We start from the raw sequence: 17771 nt of genomic DNA, 5'->3' as shown, positions 1-17771 counted from the left end.
TTCATGCAAGTTGTACATTGAAAGACATTCCTATATGTACTGAGTCTGAAGGCACCTAACTCATGGGTTCGTAATGTGCCATTATCACATTGGCTTGTGAAAGAGAAGGTAATGTTTATCAGCTGAAGTAATAAACAGTTTACAGAAATTATGAGACTAAATTGTACATACTTTCAAACACTCNTTAATTGGGAGCTGGGATAGCAACGCTACCAAATGGAAGGGCAAGGGGTTGGTGTTTCAGTCCCTACATCATCTGGACCTGTTCTTGGGCCAACCGATACTGCCCAATGGGTACCAGGGACTCTTTCCCTGGAGGTAAAGCGGCCAGGGCGTGAAGCTGACCACTCACCTCCAACTATTGCCAAGGTCAAGAATATGTGGATCTACACATCCACTACCCCATACTTCTTCATGTCATAATGTTTAAGTTATAGTTAATAATAATAGTTAAGCACAGGGCCAAATTTACCTTATTATTATTATTATTAATTTAATTATCATACATATTTGTGCCTTTGTGATATATAAACACTCTTACATCAAAAGACCAATATCTTGACTGAATGGCAACTGCAATCTGCATTTTCATTTATGAAAGATAGAACCTTTCTTTTCTAAAATGACTTTGTGACATGAGACACACACACTGCAGTGCTTCACTGAGTTGTGTTAATTATAACTGTTCTTTTTAATGTACTTTTCCTTTTTTTTTTTTGGTCATATACCCTTTGAGTTGTAGACTGGATTGACTGTTTATGAGAACAGAATTGTATGGGAAAGATGTTCATTCAAAAGGAAATGATTGTGGTTGTTGACTGATACAGCACTAGGCTAATGAAGAATGAATATGTCTAAAAACTGAATCTTGGCATGGAAGTAAACAAACTTCACTCGTGGGTCATGTGTGCCAGAATTAAGTGCAGGCAACAACTGGAAGGTTATATGGAAACATCTATAAAAATGCAATGCATATTTGTGAACATAAGGGTAAATCATTTATAACATGAAAGAAATGGATAAGAATTGGTATAGGATATATCCTGGAGCTAGAGTCAGATTAAGTAGGGTAAGTTTTACATAACTATTTACAGATTTCTGGCATATTCAGATATTTTAAGAAAAACCAGTGTGGACTGGGGATTTGGTGTATGAGCTAGATATAATGAACATTATAAATATTTTATGTTTCATGTACAGACATGAATATTAAACATACAATAAATATGATATATTTGCATATTTCACATCTGGTATCCATATTTTGAATTGTCTTCTGTTAACATAACATAAATGTCAGCCATCATGAATTTTCCGTCTCCTTGAACCTGAAACAAAGTAAAATTTTCTAGAAGTAATGGCACGAATGAAAGTTAGGTTCAGTAATAATATGACACATGAGAAAATGAGGCATCTTTCTGTGTATATGTACACGCTGTGCTTGTTTATTTTGAACATCGAGCTTTTGTCTATGTATATTTTAGAGGCTGATTCCCAGAAGCCTTTATTTTCCAAAAGACCCAGCCCTTGCACTACATTGTTTTGATATTTAAAGGATAACCCAAGAATGTAACCCCCATGTTAAACTTGGGATTACTGCATTCAAAGGAAATATTTTGTGCGCCTCATAAGTTTTAACATATTAAAGATTACTGTCTGTAGAATATTCATGATTAAAGGGTTTGTGTACGGAAGTTCTCAGAGATTTAAAAAAAAAACATTTAGTGAGAAATATGTACGTAGTTCTTTATGCATTATATTGTCATAGCAAAATTAATAAACACAGAATACATAGGGATTTCAATATCCAATTCACCCCCCCCCAAAAAAAAGTTGAGAAGTTTGTTCCTAAATACTACATAACATGACAACATAAAAAATCATCAATGCTGTGTTCTCTAAAAATGGCCATGTATGCTTATATGTAGCAAGTAAACAGAACTGTATATGATTTGAAGCATTTACAGTGACAGAACACAATGAATTCTTCTCAGGCAATTAACCATGCAAATGTGGAATAAGTGTCTAATGTTTTGGAGACTGTCTCTGGCTCCATCATCAGGGGTGGATGTGATGTCACATCACACTCTATATTTATACACAAAGTAAGCTGTCAGTTATGTCAGTGCTCACCACATGGGGCAGGCAACAGTTTACTTTATGTAATTCATGCTACATACTATTTAGGAACACTTCTGTTAACTGAATTTTATGTCATATAAATAGAGAATATTTGAATAGCTTTGGCACACAACGGAATGAACTCTTGATTAGAAGAAAACCTTATACAGGTAGAAATTTATACACAGACAAGATAATCTGAGATACAAAAATGGTATATTAACCCCTTGAAGACGTCTTGAAATTCATCTTGCCTGCCCCTGCCGTTATATCTAAATGGTAGACAGTCTGTACTGTTACAGTATTATCGTATTCTTAGATCATCTTTGGTGTATACTGGTAAAGAAAATGCATTCTTTGGTTGAATAAAAGACCAGAGAAGTGCATAAGCCTGCCTATTAAAGATAACACTAGAGCAATCTAAGCACAAACTAAAATGCATCTCAAGGCTGCGCCATAGCTCAAGCGGTTAGTCGCTGGCTTCCCACCGTGGTGGCCTGGGTCTGATCCCGGGTCTGGTCAAGTGTGATTTGTGGTGGACATGGTGGTGCTGGGGCAGGTTTTCTCCGAGTACTTCTGTTTCCCCTGCCAATCTTCATTCCACCAAATTCTCCATCATAATAATCACCCAGGGCAGGCTACAATAGGCCAATCAGTGGCCGCTGTGCCGAGTGGACCCAGCTGGACTCCACCCCCCACTAAGTGAATTAAAAACAAATGCATCTCAAGCAACAGTGTTGAATGGCAGGATGATTGGTTATTAATGATATAGAATTTGGAAGAAAGTGGTCATGCCCTAATCATGGTATTTCATGAAGGGACTGAGGGAAACAAAGAAAATCCTCAATCAGAATGGATGTGCTCCTGGCTGAGATCTGAACCAAGCATCTCCTGAATCCAGTCTGGAGCACTACCACTATACCAAACATTGCTATTATGTAACTGGTTAAATGTAATTAGGGAATCTGTGGTACTAAGGAGGTCATAAAGGCTGAAAGCTCATGAAAAACATTAAGAAACAGCACATAATTCCATCTGCAACACCATTCTTCTGCAGTTTGACCTGTGGAAAAGTGTAATAGCCGTCTTCTAATTCATCTTGCATGCATACACAGAACCACTGCTTTTGGTTCACCCCAGAAACATGTTTGCTGGTGGCCCCATGTTCAATTTAGCCTCAAGATTAAAACATTTAATGGACTTGCAGATATGTGACTTTTGCTTTTGACAAGATTGCCAATACATATCACCATTTGCTGGTATGTATATCAGCTGAAGAAAGCAATGTACGCTTTACAACTGTTTGAATTGATGACACGAGAACAATACTGAACCGACACTGAAACACACTCTTCCCAAAGTTTTGTAAGCACAAAGAATTTATATATTCTGGCATACAAAGCCATGCTGTTTGGTGAAAGTCATCCAACATTTTGGAGGAACATACCACCTCCATTTTCAGGGTCAAAGACTAAGTCAAGCATGAAACAGGCAGAAAGAAAAAGGTGAACTTGTAACAGCCCCTGCTTGGTACCTACTTTGTACTGTCTTGCTTGCCTTACTTGTTGGCCTTGAAGATGGTGGTATGTATGTTCCTCCAAAGTATTGGTTGACTTTCACTAGACTACACAGTGTTATATCCTAGAAGACAGAACTCTTCACTGTGACAATCTCAAATCCAACCTTCATAAAGACATTCACTGCATATAAAATGACTTAATCTGTAAAATGGCAGAGGCTGTGTACATACTTGCATTTTGTGCATGTGTAAAATACTGTCTGCCCTTCATCTGCGGATCGTAGCTGCAAAGTAGCGTATGACATCTTATCGTTCTTGCAATTTGGGCACATTCTTTCCACTACACACCCATCTGCACTGTCTGCTTTTTGTTTTGACCCACCATATACATTAGGAGAGTTAAAATGGATGACATAATGGCATTCTAAACCCGAAAACACTGGAACATAAAACCATATTTTTATGTTGGCAAAATGCTGTCCTGTTTCTTTCCAGAATATTTAAAATTGCACACATATTGCAATGACTTTTACAATTTTTGAGTTGTAGTTGGGGGAAGTTGTCCCTGAGCTTAATTAGTTAAGCACCATGGCATGAAGAAATATAGGGACTGGAGTTATAGCTCCACCATTTTTGGTGTCAGCATTAGATGTGAGTGGTCAGCTTCACATCTTCATTGCTTTAGCCCTGGGGCAAGTAGCAGAGACGTCCTATAGTTTCATGTCCATCTGTCAGCACATAGCAGGGCCTAAACTAACCAGAGCTTAATTAAATTGGCAGGGTAGATATAAACAAAATTTTGTCCAGAAATTTTTATTTTCAGTCACTTTAAAGGAAATGTTGTTATTCATTCATCAGTAATCTGTCAGACGACAGGTCCACAGTCTCTTCCAAAACAGTTCCTCCACTTAATGCGATCTTCTGTTTTTGGAAAGAGACTATCCAGGAAAAGTGATAATGTGGTAGTTTTTCCATTTGCTTTCCACATCGCAGTACAACTGCCGTTCAAACCACTCTGGTCACGCCTGTTGCTATACGAACTTGAACCATCTCGAGCATCATTTGCTCTGTGCTTCAAGTCGCTGCTGATGACGCTGCTTCCGGCCCTAAAAAGGACTCTGTTGCTCAGAATTTCCTTTTCAGGGAGCCAAGATAGCTCTGTCAATACAGCAACAGGCTCAACAGCTAGAGAATTTGGCTTGACTCCCAACAGGGGCAAGCTCTGCATCCCATTCACCCAGCCTCATAGACAATTTGTGCCTTGGGCTTTATCCCCAAGGCTAACATGGCAAGTTACTCACTTCCATCCAGTGCCATGGTCAAGAATGTCATGCTACACCTCCACTTCCCCTTACATCTTAATGAAATGGCATGACATTGAGCACAGGGGCAGTTTTACCTTATCTTACCTACTGTTCTTGAACTTTATAACCTGATCACATCATTGTCACATTCACTTTGATCCTGAAGAGGGAGGCAGCATGTTCTTTGAAACTACTAGTATCCACCTAAGAGGCTGCATTGTGTCATAACTCAGAGGGCCACAATTTGAATATTGGTCTACAGTTATTTCGCATTTCTGCCAAATCTGGTTTAAAGGCATGTATTTTTTTTTCCCCACTATGCTGGTATCTTACATTCCATAAAAGAGCACTTTCCCAGCAGGCCCGACTTTACAAGAAACTGGCCACTTATCTGTTCATGCCCACTACCATATCTACTTTCCAGATTAAAACATTCTTGAAGTCGGCCCACCCTGAATAAGCCTTGGCATTCAGCAGCATTTCAGCTGCAAAATACTAATTAAATTTATTACTGGGCTAAAAAGGTCATAAGTTTTTATGAACTACGTTCATACTCGCAATCGCCTATTCAGACGTCCGACTACTTCTGCGATGAAAGTGGTTGTAGCTTCGTTACCGTTACTTTGTAACGGTTCCAAGGCTAAGGCAAAATACGTTCACACCACGTAAAATGCATATATATTCTATTCGGGTACTCCAGTACATACACTACCACGACTTCGAAAGTCTGTAGCTCTCTAGGAATAAAGCGGGTAAACTTGAACCTCAAAGTACTTGAAACGAAATAAATTTCTGAATCTTACTGCAACTTCTTTACCTTCTGGACCAAACGTCTGCTTACAATTATAACATCTAACATCGCCCTCGGAGCCTAACATTGGCAAAATTGTACCACACTGTGGGCAAAAACCTGGTTCATGTGAAAAACTCGCCATACTTCTGCTTGCGAACACGGGTCACAAAGCACACACGGTCTGTACTTTTGTGGTCTGTTCCGTCTGTACACACCCGTGTTGATCCGTGCCACCGAGTTTCCTGCCCTTGTCTTCGTGGGTTTTCGTCTAACTAATTTTGTGGCACTGTCTTGCAAATCTGTTCACGGATCACCTACATGCCTACAGCCAATACATTTATCTTAACCACTTCAACTGTGCTCAGTACATCACTTAACTACGCTCAGTGTTAGTCACACATAAGAAACATGGCTCCTGTTGATAACTCGCCAGCTGGAGGGAGAAGTGGAAGCTTCGAATTAATTTGTTCATTGAAAGCAAATGACTTGGTACCCGTTCATAAATATAAATCGAATGCGACGGGGCTGATTGTTGTCATTGCTGAAGTTGAGGGTCCAGTCGTAAATGGATACTTCTGTTTGGGTAAGTTAAGTCAATGTTAAAGTAATTTTCTGGTTTAAATACATATCAGGCGGAGTCGGGATAGCTCAGTGTGCATAACAACGGGCTACGGGCTGGACGGCTGGGGTTCGATTCTCGATCAGGAGAAATGGATTTTTCTCTCCTCCACAGCGTCCAGACCAGTTCTGGGGGCAACCCGGCATCCTCCACAGTGGGTACCGGTGGTAAAGTGGCAGAAGCGTGAAGCAGACCACTCAGGTTCCGTCTGATGCCGAGGTTAAGAATGGTGGAGCTATACCTCCATTCTTCAACCTATCTTCTTGGGGGTCCTAATCAATTAAGCATGGAGAAACTTTACCTTCATGCATAATTAAGGAAAATAAGTGTAGGGAACAGGTGGTTGAAAATGCAGATTGTGCAGGTATTTCTTGGGTATTCCCCGGTCCTCTCTGTTATAAATCTTATATATTTTCAAGGTATCAGGAGCATGTGAATGGTGTGTGCAGTTTATGTGAACCATTCACTGAGTCTTGAAGGAAGATTTACTGTATCAGACTCCTGTGGTGCAGACTGCTGTATTGTTCTGTGTTTAGTGTTTGGGGAAAATTGCAGAAGTGACTATGAGACTTCCTGTTATCTTCTTATCCCTCCTGATCATCACCTCCTCTCTTTTCATTCTACCCAGTCCACCTACTGCGGAATTTCTGCCGTTCTACTAACATATTTTCTGTATAAGTTAATAGTTTATGGCTATTTGCTAGGAATGCAAGACCAGTCTTTGTGACATGTGGAATCCATATTTTTGGTACTGAACACAAAAACACTGTCCCATTGTTTCATAATAATGACATATTTCCTGTTACACAACTCAACATTTATAACTAAACCAAATGAATTGGCCAAATAATGAGCTTTGTTCAGTGTTCACATTGTAGCATACATACTGTGAAACGCCTTTGGTACTTGACAGGCACAGAGAATAATTTTGAAAATTGTGAATCATTAACAACTTCTGTATATCTTTCATATCATACTTTGCTTGAATCCAGATATTGTCTTTGCTGCTTGGTTTGAAGTACCTCCATTCTTTGTATTTCTCTCACAGTGAGAGACCAAAGTTTTACCGACAAAAAAAGAGAATGTAGTATTGTAGTGTTGGTATATTTGTCTGTTCTGTAGCAACGGAGGCACATGATGATGACGGACTGCCACACACCTTGGAGCATGTCATATTTATGGGGAGTGAAGAATACCCATACAAAGGAGTTCTGGATCTGCTTGCCAACAGGTGTCTGGCGTCTGGGACCAATGCTTGGACTGGTGGGATATTTTAGCATTATTATTGCTGAAAAGTTATTTACAAATGTGCTGTTAGTTGACAGGAGGAAGGATAGCTCAGTTGGTATAGTGATGGCCCATGGGTTGGATGGCCAATTTTCGATTCTCAGTAGGAGGAAGACTTTTCTCATCTTCATAACATCCAGATTGGCTCTAGGTTCCATCTAGCCTTCTGTCCAATGGGTAGTGAGAGTGATTTCCCTGGGGATATAGTGGCTGCAGTGTGAAGCTGACCGCTCACGTAAATCTAGTGCCAAGGTCAAGAATGGTGGAGCTATACATCCTCTCCTCCATATGTTTTCGTGGCATAGTGCTTAATTAGTTAAGCAGTGGGACAACATTGCCATTTTACTTTACTGTTAATTGATAATTAAATTAAGATCATCATTACTTTGTTACGTGAATAATGAATCTTAATCTATTACATCTGTGTTTTGTAGTATAAAAGATAATACATTTTTTACTTTATATAGTCAGATAATAGAAATGCAAGACAAGTACTGCATGTAAATGCAAGTGGGATTTCATAGTTTGATTTGATTCCAGCCAAGAAATTAGTGAAAGGAACTTCAGAATGGTAAACAAAATTATACATGTTCAGTAATCCCATTCACTAAATAGGTTGGTCTAGATGTGTCACTTTAGATTTGTATCCAGAAGCTTCTCAGTTCAAATTTTAGCTGGGATACTGGTTATCATGAAGAAGGCTTATCATGGGTTTCATCTATCTCTTCAGGCAAATGTCTGGATAGTACCTTGAGTACACCACAACCACGATCTTCCCAATCTGTTTCAGATTTTCATTCTTAATCCTGTCATCTATTATATATAATATTGATACTGACAGTATCATGTAAAGTAAAGTAAAAAGTAAAGCTATCCCTGTAACAGGACATGGAGGCCCATAGGGTTGTGAGATGTTGAGGCTCCTACATTATCTAGACAATGGGCTCAAAGATGGCGGTAAGGTTGTCAGCCATACGTGCCGGCCGCGCTTTACTCCCTAGGAAAATTATTTAATTAATTCCTGGTACTCGTTTCTTTTAGAAATGAGTACCAGGAATGAAATAACCAAAATATAAGAAACAGTGTCATTCATTAGTTCTGATTTTCTTTATGTCAGAGATATTTCACAGTCTAGAATATTAACCAATGTAATATTGCTGTTTTATGTACCAAAGATGGAACATCATGATTAATTGGTGGTAGAAGCATTTGATTAATAATAATTGCTTAATGATTAATGTATTAATGTATATTATATTTCTTTTTTCATGCAGACACAGACCATACTTGTTATACTATGACAAATGCTGGAAGCGAGGGATTCCTCGCTGTGATGCCCATATATTTGGATCATATACTGTACCCAACCCTAACAGTACGTATTCACAAAATTAGATTTTATATTATTGCAGATATGAGTATTCGTGTAAAGTTAGTAAGTCTAATTTTAGTTCAGGTTTGCACACAGAAGGATCAAGTTATTGTGATTAATGTGGACAATATAAAGAGTAATACTATATAGCATCACAGTACAGGGGCCAAGAAGCTGGGGAGAACCAGAAATCCAGCTGTTTTTAAGCTGGTGAATTGGCAGCAATGACTGCATAGATTGCCTACTTGCTGCTTTGTTCAAATTGCACATAGTGTGTATGCTTGTTTCTCCCTGATTTTTATGGCTATTTACCTCCATTTCTTTTTATCAAGGACATATCTAGAAGGCTAGGAGAAAACATTTTATGAAGAAAGCATTTTATGGTGAGTATAAAGTTGAAGGTGCAGTTACTTATGAAATTAGAGAAAGGTATTTCTGTGATTGCTTAAATGCAGAGATTTGCCACAGAACCAGAAATGTCCCTTTGATTCTCAGCCTTCTCAGGTAAGGGGTCCTACACCTATAGTTGAATTTGAAGTAGCTTAAAATTTGTGTGTATGCACAAAGTATTTCAATTTCTTGGGCATCTGAACAGGGCAGACTGGGAGCAAACTAGGCATTTGAAAAAAATCTAAATAAAAACTCCAGGGCCATGAGCAGACATAATATATAATCTATAATGATATCGAACAGCTTAAATGTAAATTTGTATTTGTAATCCCCCCTTCCAAGAAACCTGTTTATATTATTTACCAAAGATTGGATTTGCAGAAAGAATATCATGTATCCATTATGAAATTAAAATTCACATTTCAAAAAAATTTTACACTTCAGTTTATTTAACAGATGATTACTTAACACTTTGTGGACCGGACGCATGATATCAGGCTTTTCACTTTTAAACGTGGCGGACCGGTCACATGATATCAGGCTTTTAGGACACATTAGGTTGTAACACACTATACCTTGCTCTGGCGCCACCACGTAACTGCAATGAATACTGCGTAATAAATCTTCAGAATGTATGCTAGGTATTCAGTAACTTGACCTGGCTGGCTAGGGTCCCTACTCCAAAAAAAAATAAACTTTGCCCCTTCCAGCTGTTTATGTACCAGGCAGGAAGTTAGTAGAGGGGAATATGTATCAAGGAAAAAAGCGGTGAAGGCAAGCGATCTCTCGGACTTGTTTATGGAGCTATCTGACTGCCTTGTGGAGGAGTAGTGATTAGTGACTGAGACAGTGGAAGTGACAGGGGTCAACAAAGAATTGTGCCACAGATAATAAAAGTGAAAGTTGCCTTGTGGCTTAGAAATTGTGCCATTTTCAATTCATTTTTGGTTTACAAAAATCTAAACCCTGATTCAAAATTGAAATACAAAGCATTTCTGATGAATGTGGCAAAGGCTTGGGCTACAGACCTGATGGTGGGGGCAGAACCAGAGTCAGACAGACTTAGTGCGACCTAGCCCATCAACTCCCACCCCACGCAGGCCTCATATGGACACCCCTGGGCGACTCTTGGGTAATATGTGGAAACATACCCTCATGAAAATTGTGAAGGGTGAACATTCCAAGGGGAAGCATCCTTCTAGCAATGCTGTGTGTGCGCAGTTCACAAAAAAAAGGACTATGACTGCCTACATTTGAAAGTGTATAATGCCACTTCACAAAGGGGAATGTTTCCAGGAATATCACACTCTCAAGCACTTCTAGGAGCATTGGTAAGTGTTCTCCAAAAATTATAGTTCATAAAATTAATTGGGAGATTTTATATTAATTTTTAAGGTGAACAGTGCACAAGTTAGGGTAGTAGGTATAAAAACACCGATCCCCAGGCTGATTTAAATATTTAAATTGCCAGTCCACAAAGTGTTAATACAATTTTAATGTGGAATATATGTTATTTTTAGTTATGAATATCAACAAGAGCTTTGAAGCACAGATTAACACTTTGATTGCATAGCAAACGTTTGAAGTCTTTAAGAGGTCATTTGTTGGAAGGAGTGTCTTACTGTTGTTTAAAAATTGCATTAAGTCTACAGAAATGTTATTTCAGTTTTCCATCTTGTAATGGTTAATCCTGTCAGTGTTGTGATGCTATATCCTACCCTAAAATATGAAATCTGTCTCTGAAATGGTCATCAGTAAGACACAATGAGAGGTGGATTTACTGGTATGCAGAATAAGTGGTCATTGTGGGCCTGTACTTCTGTTATGTATACTTATAACTTTTACTATCATATTGCTTAATGCAGCATTTTCCAAACAAGGTGGCACACACTAAAGTGGTTTTTTAGAACACTGGAAGTGATGCATGTAAAAACTGTGGGAATGCTCCAAAACTGAATTACCAACTGAAATTATTATTCTATCCAGAATACTGTAGGACAGTCAGTAAAAATAGTATTAAATGTCTTTATTATGAGTTCATAAGCAAATTTTCTGGCTCCCCTGACAGGAAACATGGCTTTACCTCAGAAAACTGATCCTTTCTTTCCCAGAAAAGAAGTCTGGTGGTGCATGTGGTAATAGCAGACTGGACAAAACTGCATTATGAGGCGCATCAAAACAAGTCAAGAAGGGTGACATGGGCAGAGCATGTAGCACACATGAGAGCAAAAACGTGGATGCAGGGTTTTGATAGAGAATTCTGAAGGAAGGAGATCATTGGGAAGACCCTTAGATGTAGATGGGAGGACAATATTAAACTGGATTTTAGAGAAATAGGGTGAGGTGTGTTTGTGGACTGGATTCATCTTGCTCAGGACAGGAACCAGTGGCAGACTTGTGTGAAGACAGTAATGAATGTTCAGGTTCCATTATGTTCTGAGAATCTCCTCTGAAGAAGGAGTCAGGTAGGTATAGCAAGTGTCACGTAATTTCGAACAAGGCCAAGAGTAACCTTGAATGTGCAGAAGAAAAATTTCAGACAAGAGGGTGGGTTCAAGGGTGTGAGAAGTGACAGGCAGCCAATTGTTTGTAAGGCACCCTCGAAGCAGGTTATACTTATGGTTTTTCTATCATCTGTTTAAAAACGTCAGTTACTCATAAAGAGTAAGAAATTAGGTCAGGGTATAGGTCTACACTCACAGTATAAATTAGTAATACACATTAAACCTATTTTTCTTTGCATGGCGAGTGACAATATATTTGTATTATTGTAATATGTTCTTCGAAAAGAGAATAGGGTAGTTTCAATGAAACACGAGGGGTTGGTGAAAGTGGAAGAATGAGTGTTACGAAACTCCTCCCACCACAAGCTATGTGCGGGATTTGACTAGGAATGCGGGGCCATGTTCAAAGTTACGTGACACTGTCTATAGTTGGTGAATTGGGTCTTTGGTTACTTAATGTATTCATCATGTTTGCAGTGTATGAACTGTGAATTTGATAATGACTCCGTTTTTATCCCCTTGTGGTCAAAACTGCTTGATCTGGACAAACCCTGTATGTGCGGGTGCCAGTAACTTGTGGAACTGTTTGCAGGATTCTGGTTATGTCACAGAAGTTCATCACATAACAGCAGAAGGGGAAGATGCAGGTGTAGTATACTGTGAGGTGCAGGGATGTGAAAACACAGGTGAAAGGCGTTGCCATCTTGAAATGTCAAGGGCCATGTACCCAGGTCACTGTGGATACAAATCTGCTGCAAGTGGAGTCATGAAAAATTTAAGAGATAGTACAGACAATATAAAGGTACATAGTTATTATTTGTTGTTGTAATTTCTGTCATGTGCTACTCTGCTTTTTAATATAAACATAATTGTTATTTCTGTGGAAACTGCTATTTTCAGACTTTTTTTTTTACATAAGGCAGTTTACAAGAAATTCAGCAGAATGATAAATATACTAGAACACTTAAGGTGATAGGTTGGTAGTGTCTTGTTAGGTATCTAATGATGGATCTCTTGGAGTTGAATGTTCATCTCGCTACATCCCAAGTTTAATTTTTTAACATAAGACTGTGATTAATGGATCATCATCTCCTCATTTCATTGCTACATAACCTTAGTAGCTGGAAGAACATCATTTAATGACGTGAGATTTTAAGAATGAGATCATCTGGGTTGTAACACCACTTAGTTTAGTAAGAATCCACCAGTATTCTTCTGAAATGTTGGTGGATGTCTACTGAAGTACACGGTTTTACAACCGAGAAGATTGTACCCTGCATAGTTAAAGCTGTGAGGACACCAAATCCAGTGATCAAAGAATTGTCCAAGATTTGTAGGAAGGTAAGCAAAGGAAATAGGTGACTGCAAAACCTTACCCTCAGGTCATTGAAAGAGATAAGTTTCATCTGTTTGTAAAGCAAGGTTATTTGTGTGCATCTAGAGGTACATAAACATATTACCAAAGAAAGAAATATTAATTTTTATGTGACTGTATGGACATTTGATGTTATGTTTATTTTCAGGTACGTAATTACCACAAAGAATTCTATAGACCAGAGAATTTAACATTGATAATTGCCGGACAAGTGAAACCAGATGAAGTTTTTCAAGCTTTGACAACTGTTGAAGATAAAATTATTTCCAAGGTATTATTATGATAAATTTGACATTATTATAAGGAATTAAATGCTCCCTAACATTAACACTTTGCGGAACGCGCGCCCTTTAAAAGGTTTTTCGCTTTTAAACGTGGTGGACCAGTGGTATATTGTTATGACTTTAGGACACGTTATGTTGAAACACACTATACCTTGCTCTGGCGCCATGCAACTACAATGAATACTGCGTAATAAATCTTTGGAATGTATGCTAGGTATTCAGTAACTTGACCTGGCTGGCTAGGGTCCCTACTCCAAAAAAAAATAAACTTTGCCCCTTCCAGCTCTTTATGTACCAGGCAGGAAGTTAGTAGAGGGGAATATGTTTCAAGGTCAAAAGTGGTTGAAGGCAAAGTGTTCTCTCTCACGAAAAAAGGACTATGACTGTCTACATTTGAAAGTGTATAATGCCACTTCACAAAGGGGAATGTTTCCAGGAATATCACACTCTCAGGCACTTCTAGGAGCACTGGTAAGTGTTCTCCAAAAATTATAGTTCATAAAATTAATTGGGAGATTTTATATTAATTTTTAAGGTGAACAGTGCACAAGTTAGGGTAGTAGGTATAAAAATGCCGGTCCCCAGGCTGATTTAAATATTTAAATCACTGGTCTGCAAAGTGTTAATATATTTTGTTTATTATTCACTAGTTGAAGTTTCCTAAGTTATGAGGGGCATTTCCTGTGTGGTAATGCAAGCATGTAATGGTTTCATTAAGTGAATTCTGCTTTTATGTGGCTTTAGTTTTTGATGTATGCATGTGTGGGAATGACTTCTGCAGTTTGAGATGAGATCAGGACAAAAATTTGGAAACATTTTTATAATCGAGGCAAGACTGAGGATTTTCTTTAGTAGACCAATTTTATCACTAATAGTCTGTAACATGAACCTTTTTTACACATTGCACTAAAGTGTCCTGCCATATTTATGTGAATGGAAAATTATTCTGAATGCAAGATGACTCTGCGCTACAAGGAAGTCTGCACAGAAAAAACAAGTTTATTAATTAACACTTTGCGAACCGGTGATTTAAATATTTAAATCACCCTGGGGACCAGTGTTTTTAAACCTACTACCCTAAGTTGTGCACTGTTCACTTTAAAAATTAATATAAAATCTCCTAATTAATTTTATGAACTAAAATTTTTGGAGAAGACTTACCAGAGCTCCTAGAAGTGCTTCAGAGTGTGATATTTTTGGAAACATTCCCCTCTGTGAAGAGGCATGATGCAGAACTTGCAGACGTAGGAAGTCTTGCTTCGCTTCTTGTGCACAGCGCACACACGGCACTGCCTAGAAGGATACTTACCCATTGATTGTTCGCTCATCACAATTTTCACGAGGGTATGTTTCTGCATATCACCCGAGAGTCGCCCAGGGGTGTCCATATGAGACCTCCGTGGGATGGGAGTAGATGGTCCTGGTTGTACTACGTCTGTGTCTGACGCAGGTTCTGCCGCCACCGTGAGGTCTGTAGCCAAGGCTTTTGCCACATTCATGAGAAATGCCTTGTATCTGAAAGTTGAATTTTCATTTAGCTCTTTGAAAACCAAAAATGAATTGAAAAGGGTACAGTTTATAAGCCACGTGGCAACTTTCTTCGTCCATTTTACTGTTTTCCTAGGAAGGGAATAATAGGCCAAGTATTGGTCGCCTCTATCAACTCCTTTCATGACCATATTGTACTGAGAAATACAAAGAGGCTTCTTCTTCACTTGCCCGTGTCGTCTTTGAACATCGACCATGCTCGAATTGTGAATAGTGGAAATCATATTCACAACGCGAGTATGCCTCCAGGACTGAAGAAGAATGTCCGCCTTCCTCCTGAATGTGGTGTCACCACGTTTCAGGGATTTACATTCCTCTTTCAGATCTGGAGGAAGGCCTCTGTTCACCCTAATTGTACCACAAATACGTACTTCCCTTGCAGTTGCCACACTGTTATAAAAATTATCTTGATAAACGTGATAATTTTGATCCATATAGGGATCCAAAATGGAAACAACAGTTTCTTGCAATTTCTTGCCTTCACCGGCATAAATTTCTAAATTTCCAATATAGCCTGAAGTGCTTTCCGTGACTACATGAACAAGTAGGCCATACTTTGTGAGTTTGCCAGGATTATACGTTCGAAAACGAAGGAATCACAGATTTGTCCAAAGACAGTTGCTGCTCTGGCTTATAAACTGTCTGAAATTTCTCAACGAAAAAGTCTAATAAGGGCTGAATTTTGAAAAGCCTGCCCATTGATTGTGGTTGCAGTTCATTATTATTGAAATGCAAACACCACCATATATGTTCAAATCTCTTACGACTCATGAGTTTGCTGAAAATGTGAATTTCTAAAAATGGATCAGTGGACCAGTAGTCTTTCAAATTATCCCTCTTTGTAAACCCCTTTAGAATGATTATTGCCAAAAAATTTTTCATNCCCGCAATGCTAGCACTCGCACTTTCATCGGAGCTCTCACTGTCACTTTCACTTTCTCTTCTGGTCACAATATTTTGGGGGCCCCTGTCACTGCCACTGACACTGCCCTCGCTATCAGAAGACGAAGCAGTTGGCAAGTCAGATAACTCATCGGAGATCAAATCACAGATTTCTTCTTCTCTGAGAGCTCGCGCGGCCTTCAACTGCTTTCATCTCTGAGCCATGTTGACACTGAGAATATCTTGCCTCACACATAGAAGCTTCAACTTGAACAAAGGGACTTTTCTTTAAAGTGAGAGGGGAATAGAGAGTGGTCACGTTGCTGACTCAGAAAACAAACATTCCGAAGGTCAGCTACGCAGTTCTTTTACAGACACGTGGTCACCAAAGCGAGGAATAGTATGTTGCAACATAACGTGTCCTAAAAGCCTAAATCTAGGCGACCGGTCTGCCACGTTTAAAACCCAAATGCCTAGGCCTAGGTGTCCGGTCCGCGAAGTGTTAATATCATAATCTTACTAGAAACATGTGAAAGAAAATAAATGTATGAAGATGTGTTACTTTCCTTCTTGAAGACATTAGATTTTATTCAGCTTGACCAGTCTCTGTTCACCATTCTACTGTCTGTCTCAGCTTTAGTGTCTTCACAATTCCCATCTTGTCTCATGTTCACTGCCCGCATTGCCAGTACGTATTTTCCTCATCCACCCTCATTCCATTTCATCGTATATACAACATGTCTTAAATCTTCTGATTATCACTTCTGCAGAAGTCCATTGACTTGGTCTTGATTAACTTGCAGAGTAAATTTCACACTGGGCTTCATTATTGGCCCTGCGGTGTCAGAACATACTCCTCTACAAAGAGCTGCTTGGAATACAATTGTTTCAAATGATATCTCAAAGGTGTATTCTGTAGAATGTGTAATTATGAAGTCATCCTTTGAGATATGACTACACAGCCAGTGTTCATTGTATGAATCATAGATCTGGCATCCAGTGTTAAAGTGACTTTTCAAATGCATCCACTACAAACATTCCTTGTTTCCTTAAAAATACTCTCTTGTCTCCTGTTCCAGACAACTTGTAATCATTACTCCATCAGTTCATTTAGTCACCTATCCTTTGGTGTGACACATGATTAGTAGCCTTATTGGCAGGTGTTCCTTAGACATAGTTCTTTTGATTCACTGTCACATGTGATGGCACTTGTAGTTTCATGCTGTCTGTCAACTTGGGTCAACTTTTGCAGTCACATCTTTTCATTGCCTGATGTTCTTATAATGGCAGCTTTTGTACATACACCATCGATTGTGTAATTGGATGGCATATCAAAACATAGTTGTATTTTATCAGCAATGCTTTGAAATATGATGGTAACTTCATGCAAAGTGAACACCTTTGCTCTAAAGCACACCAGTTCCTGTGTGTCATTTGCACACACCAGCTTGCAGGTGATGTAAATTGTTAGCCTTGCACCATCATGAATGGTGCATATTGTGTGGGGTCTGCGACATATTGGAAACAAACAAAATATGAACGTGGGACATAACACCTGGAAACTACTGCAGGACATGAGGGAGGGAGCATAATAAATAGTCTCATTGAAGGGGGCTGAGGAACAGTAACGATTGCCCAGTCACAGGACACAGAAGGAAAACAGTTGCCTTTGTGCAGGACAGGAAGAGTAACAGCCCTTTCCAGGTCCGTGTGCAGAGGAAACCCAATTAAAGACTTATCCTTTAAAAGAACATTCACCCCCCACCTTTTTTA

At 38.9% G+C, this 17771-nt stretch overlaps 2 protein-coding genes across 2 annotated transcripts in view; one reads left to right on the top strand and one right to left on the bottom strand.

The window, feature by feature from the left end:
• Nucleotides 1-675: 675 nt before the first annotated feature.
• LOC111864439 (DNA-directed RNA polymerase I subunit RPA12) lies at nt 676-5916 on the bottom strand. Its single transcript, XM_023851675.2, has 3 exons — nt 5762-5916; nt 3872-4079; nt 676-1328 (listed from the first exon to the last, which is right to left on the bottom strand). Exons 1-3 carry the CDS (start codon nt 5877-5879, stop codon nt 1304-1306), a joined length of 351 nt encoding a protein of 116 aa, XP_023707443.1. The 5' UTR covers nt 5880-5916; the 3' UTR covers nt 676-1303.
• A 178-nt stretch (nt 5917-6094) lies between these two features.
• LOC111864438 (uncharacterized protein C05D11.1) overlaps nt 6095-17771 on the top strand; it is a 34697-nt gene continuing 23020 nt past the window's right edge. The window contains exons 1-5 of the mRNA XM_023851674.2: nt 6095-6320; nt 7479-7619; nt 8918-9018; nt 12502-12711; nt 13433-13555. Of these exons, the coding sequence (XP_023707442.1) occupies nt 6146-6320; nt 7479-7619; nt 8918-9018; nt 12502-12711; nt 13433-13555 (750 nt within the window). The 5' untranslated portion in view covers nt 6095-6145. The remainder of the gene's footprint in view (nt 6321-7478; nt 7620-8917; nt 9019-12501; nt 12712-13432; nt 13556-17771) is intronic.

Source organism: Cryptotermes secundus, unplaced genomic scaffold (assembly GCF_002891405.2).
Source record: "Cryptotermes secundus unplaced genomic scaffold, Csec_1.0 scaffold609, whole genome shotgun sequence".
Taxonomy (NCBI): Eukaryota; Metazoa; Arthropoda; class Insecta; order Blattodea; family Kalotermitidae; genus Cryptotermes; species Cryptotermes secundus.
This window is presented reverse-complemented; position numbering and strand designations above follow the sequence as displayed.

Excerpts from the sequence above, each read along its gene's own strand:
- LOC111864439 (XM_023851675.2), bottom strand. The coding sequence starts at position 5,879 with ATGGCGAGTTTTTCACATGAACCAGGTTTTTGCCCACAGTGTGGTACA. Across the intron at positions 4,080-5,761 it reads GCAGACGTTTGGTCCAGAAG|TGTTTTCGGGTTTAGAATGC; the intron begins GTAAAGAAGTTG and ends TTTATGTTCCAG. Across the intron at positions 1,329-3,871 it reads TACACATGCACAAAATGCAA|GTTCAAGGAGACGGAAAATT; the intron begins GTATGTACACAG and ends ACTTTGTTTCAG.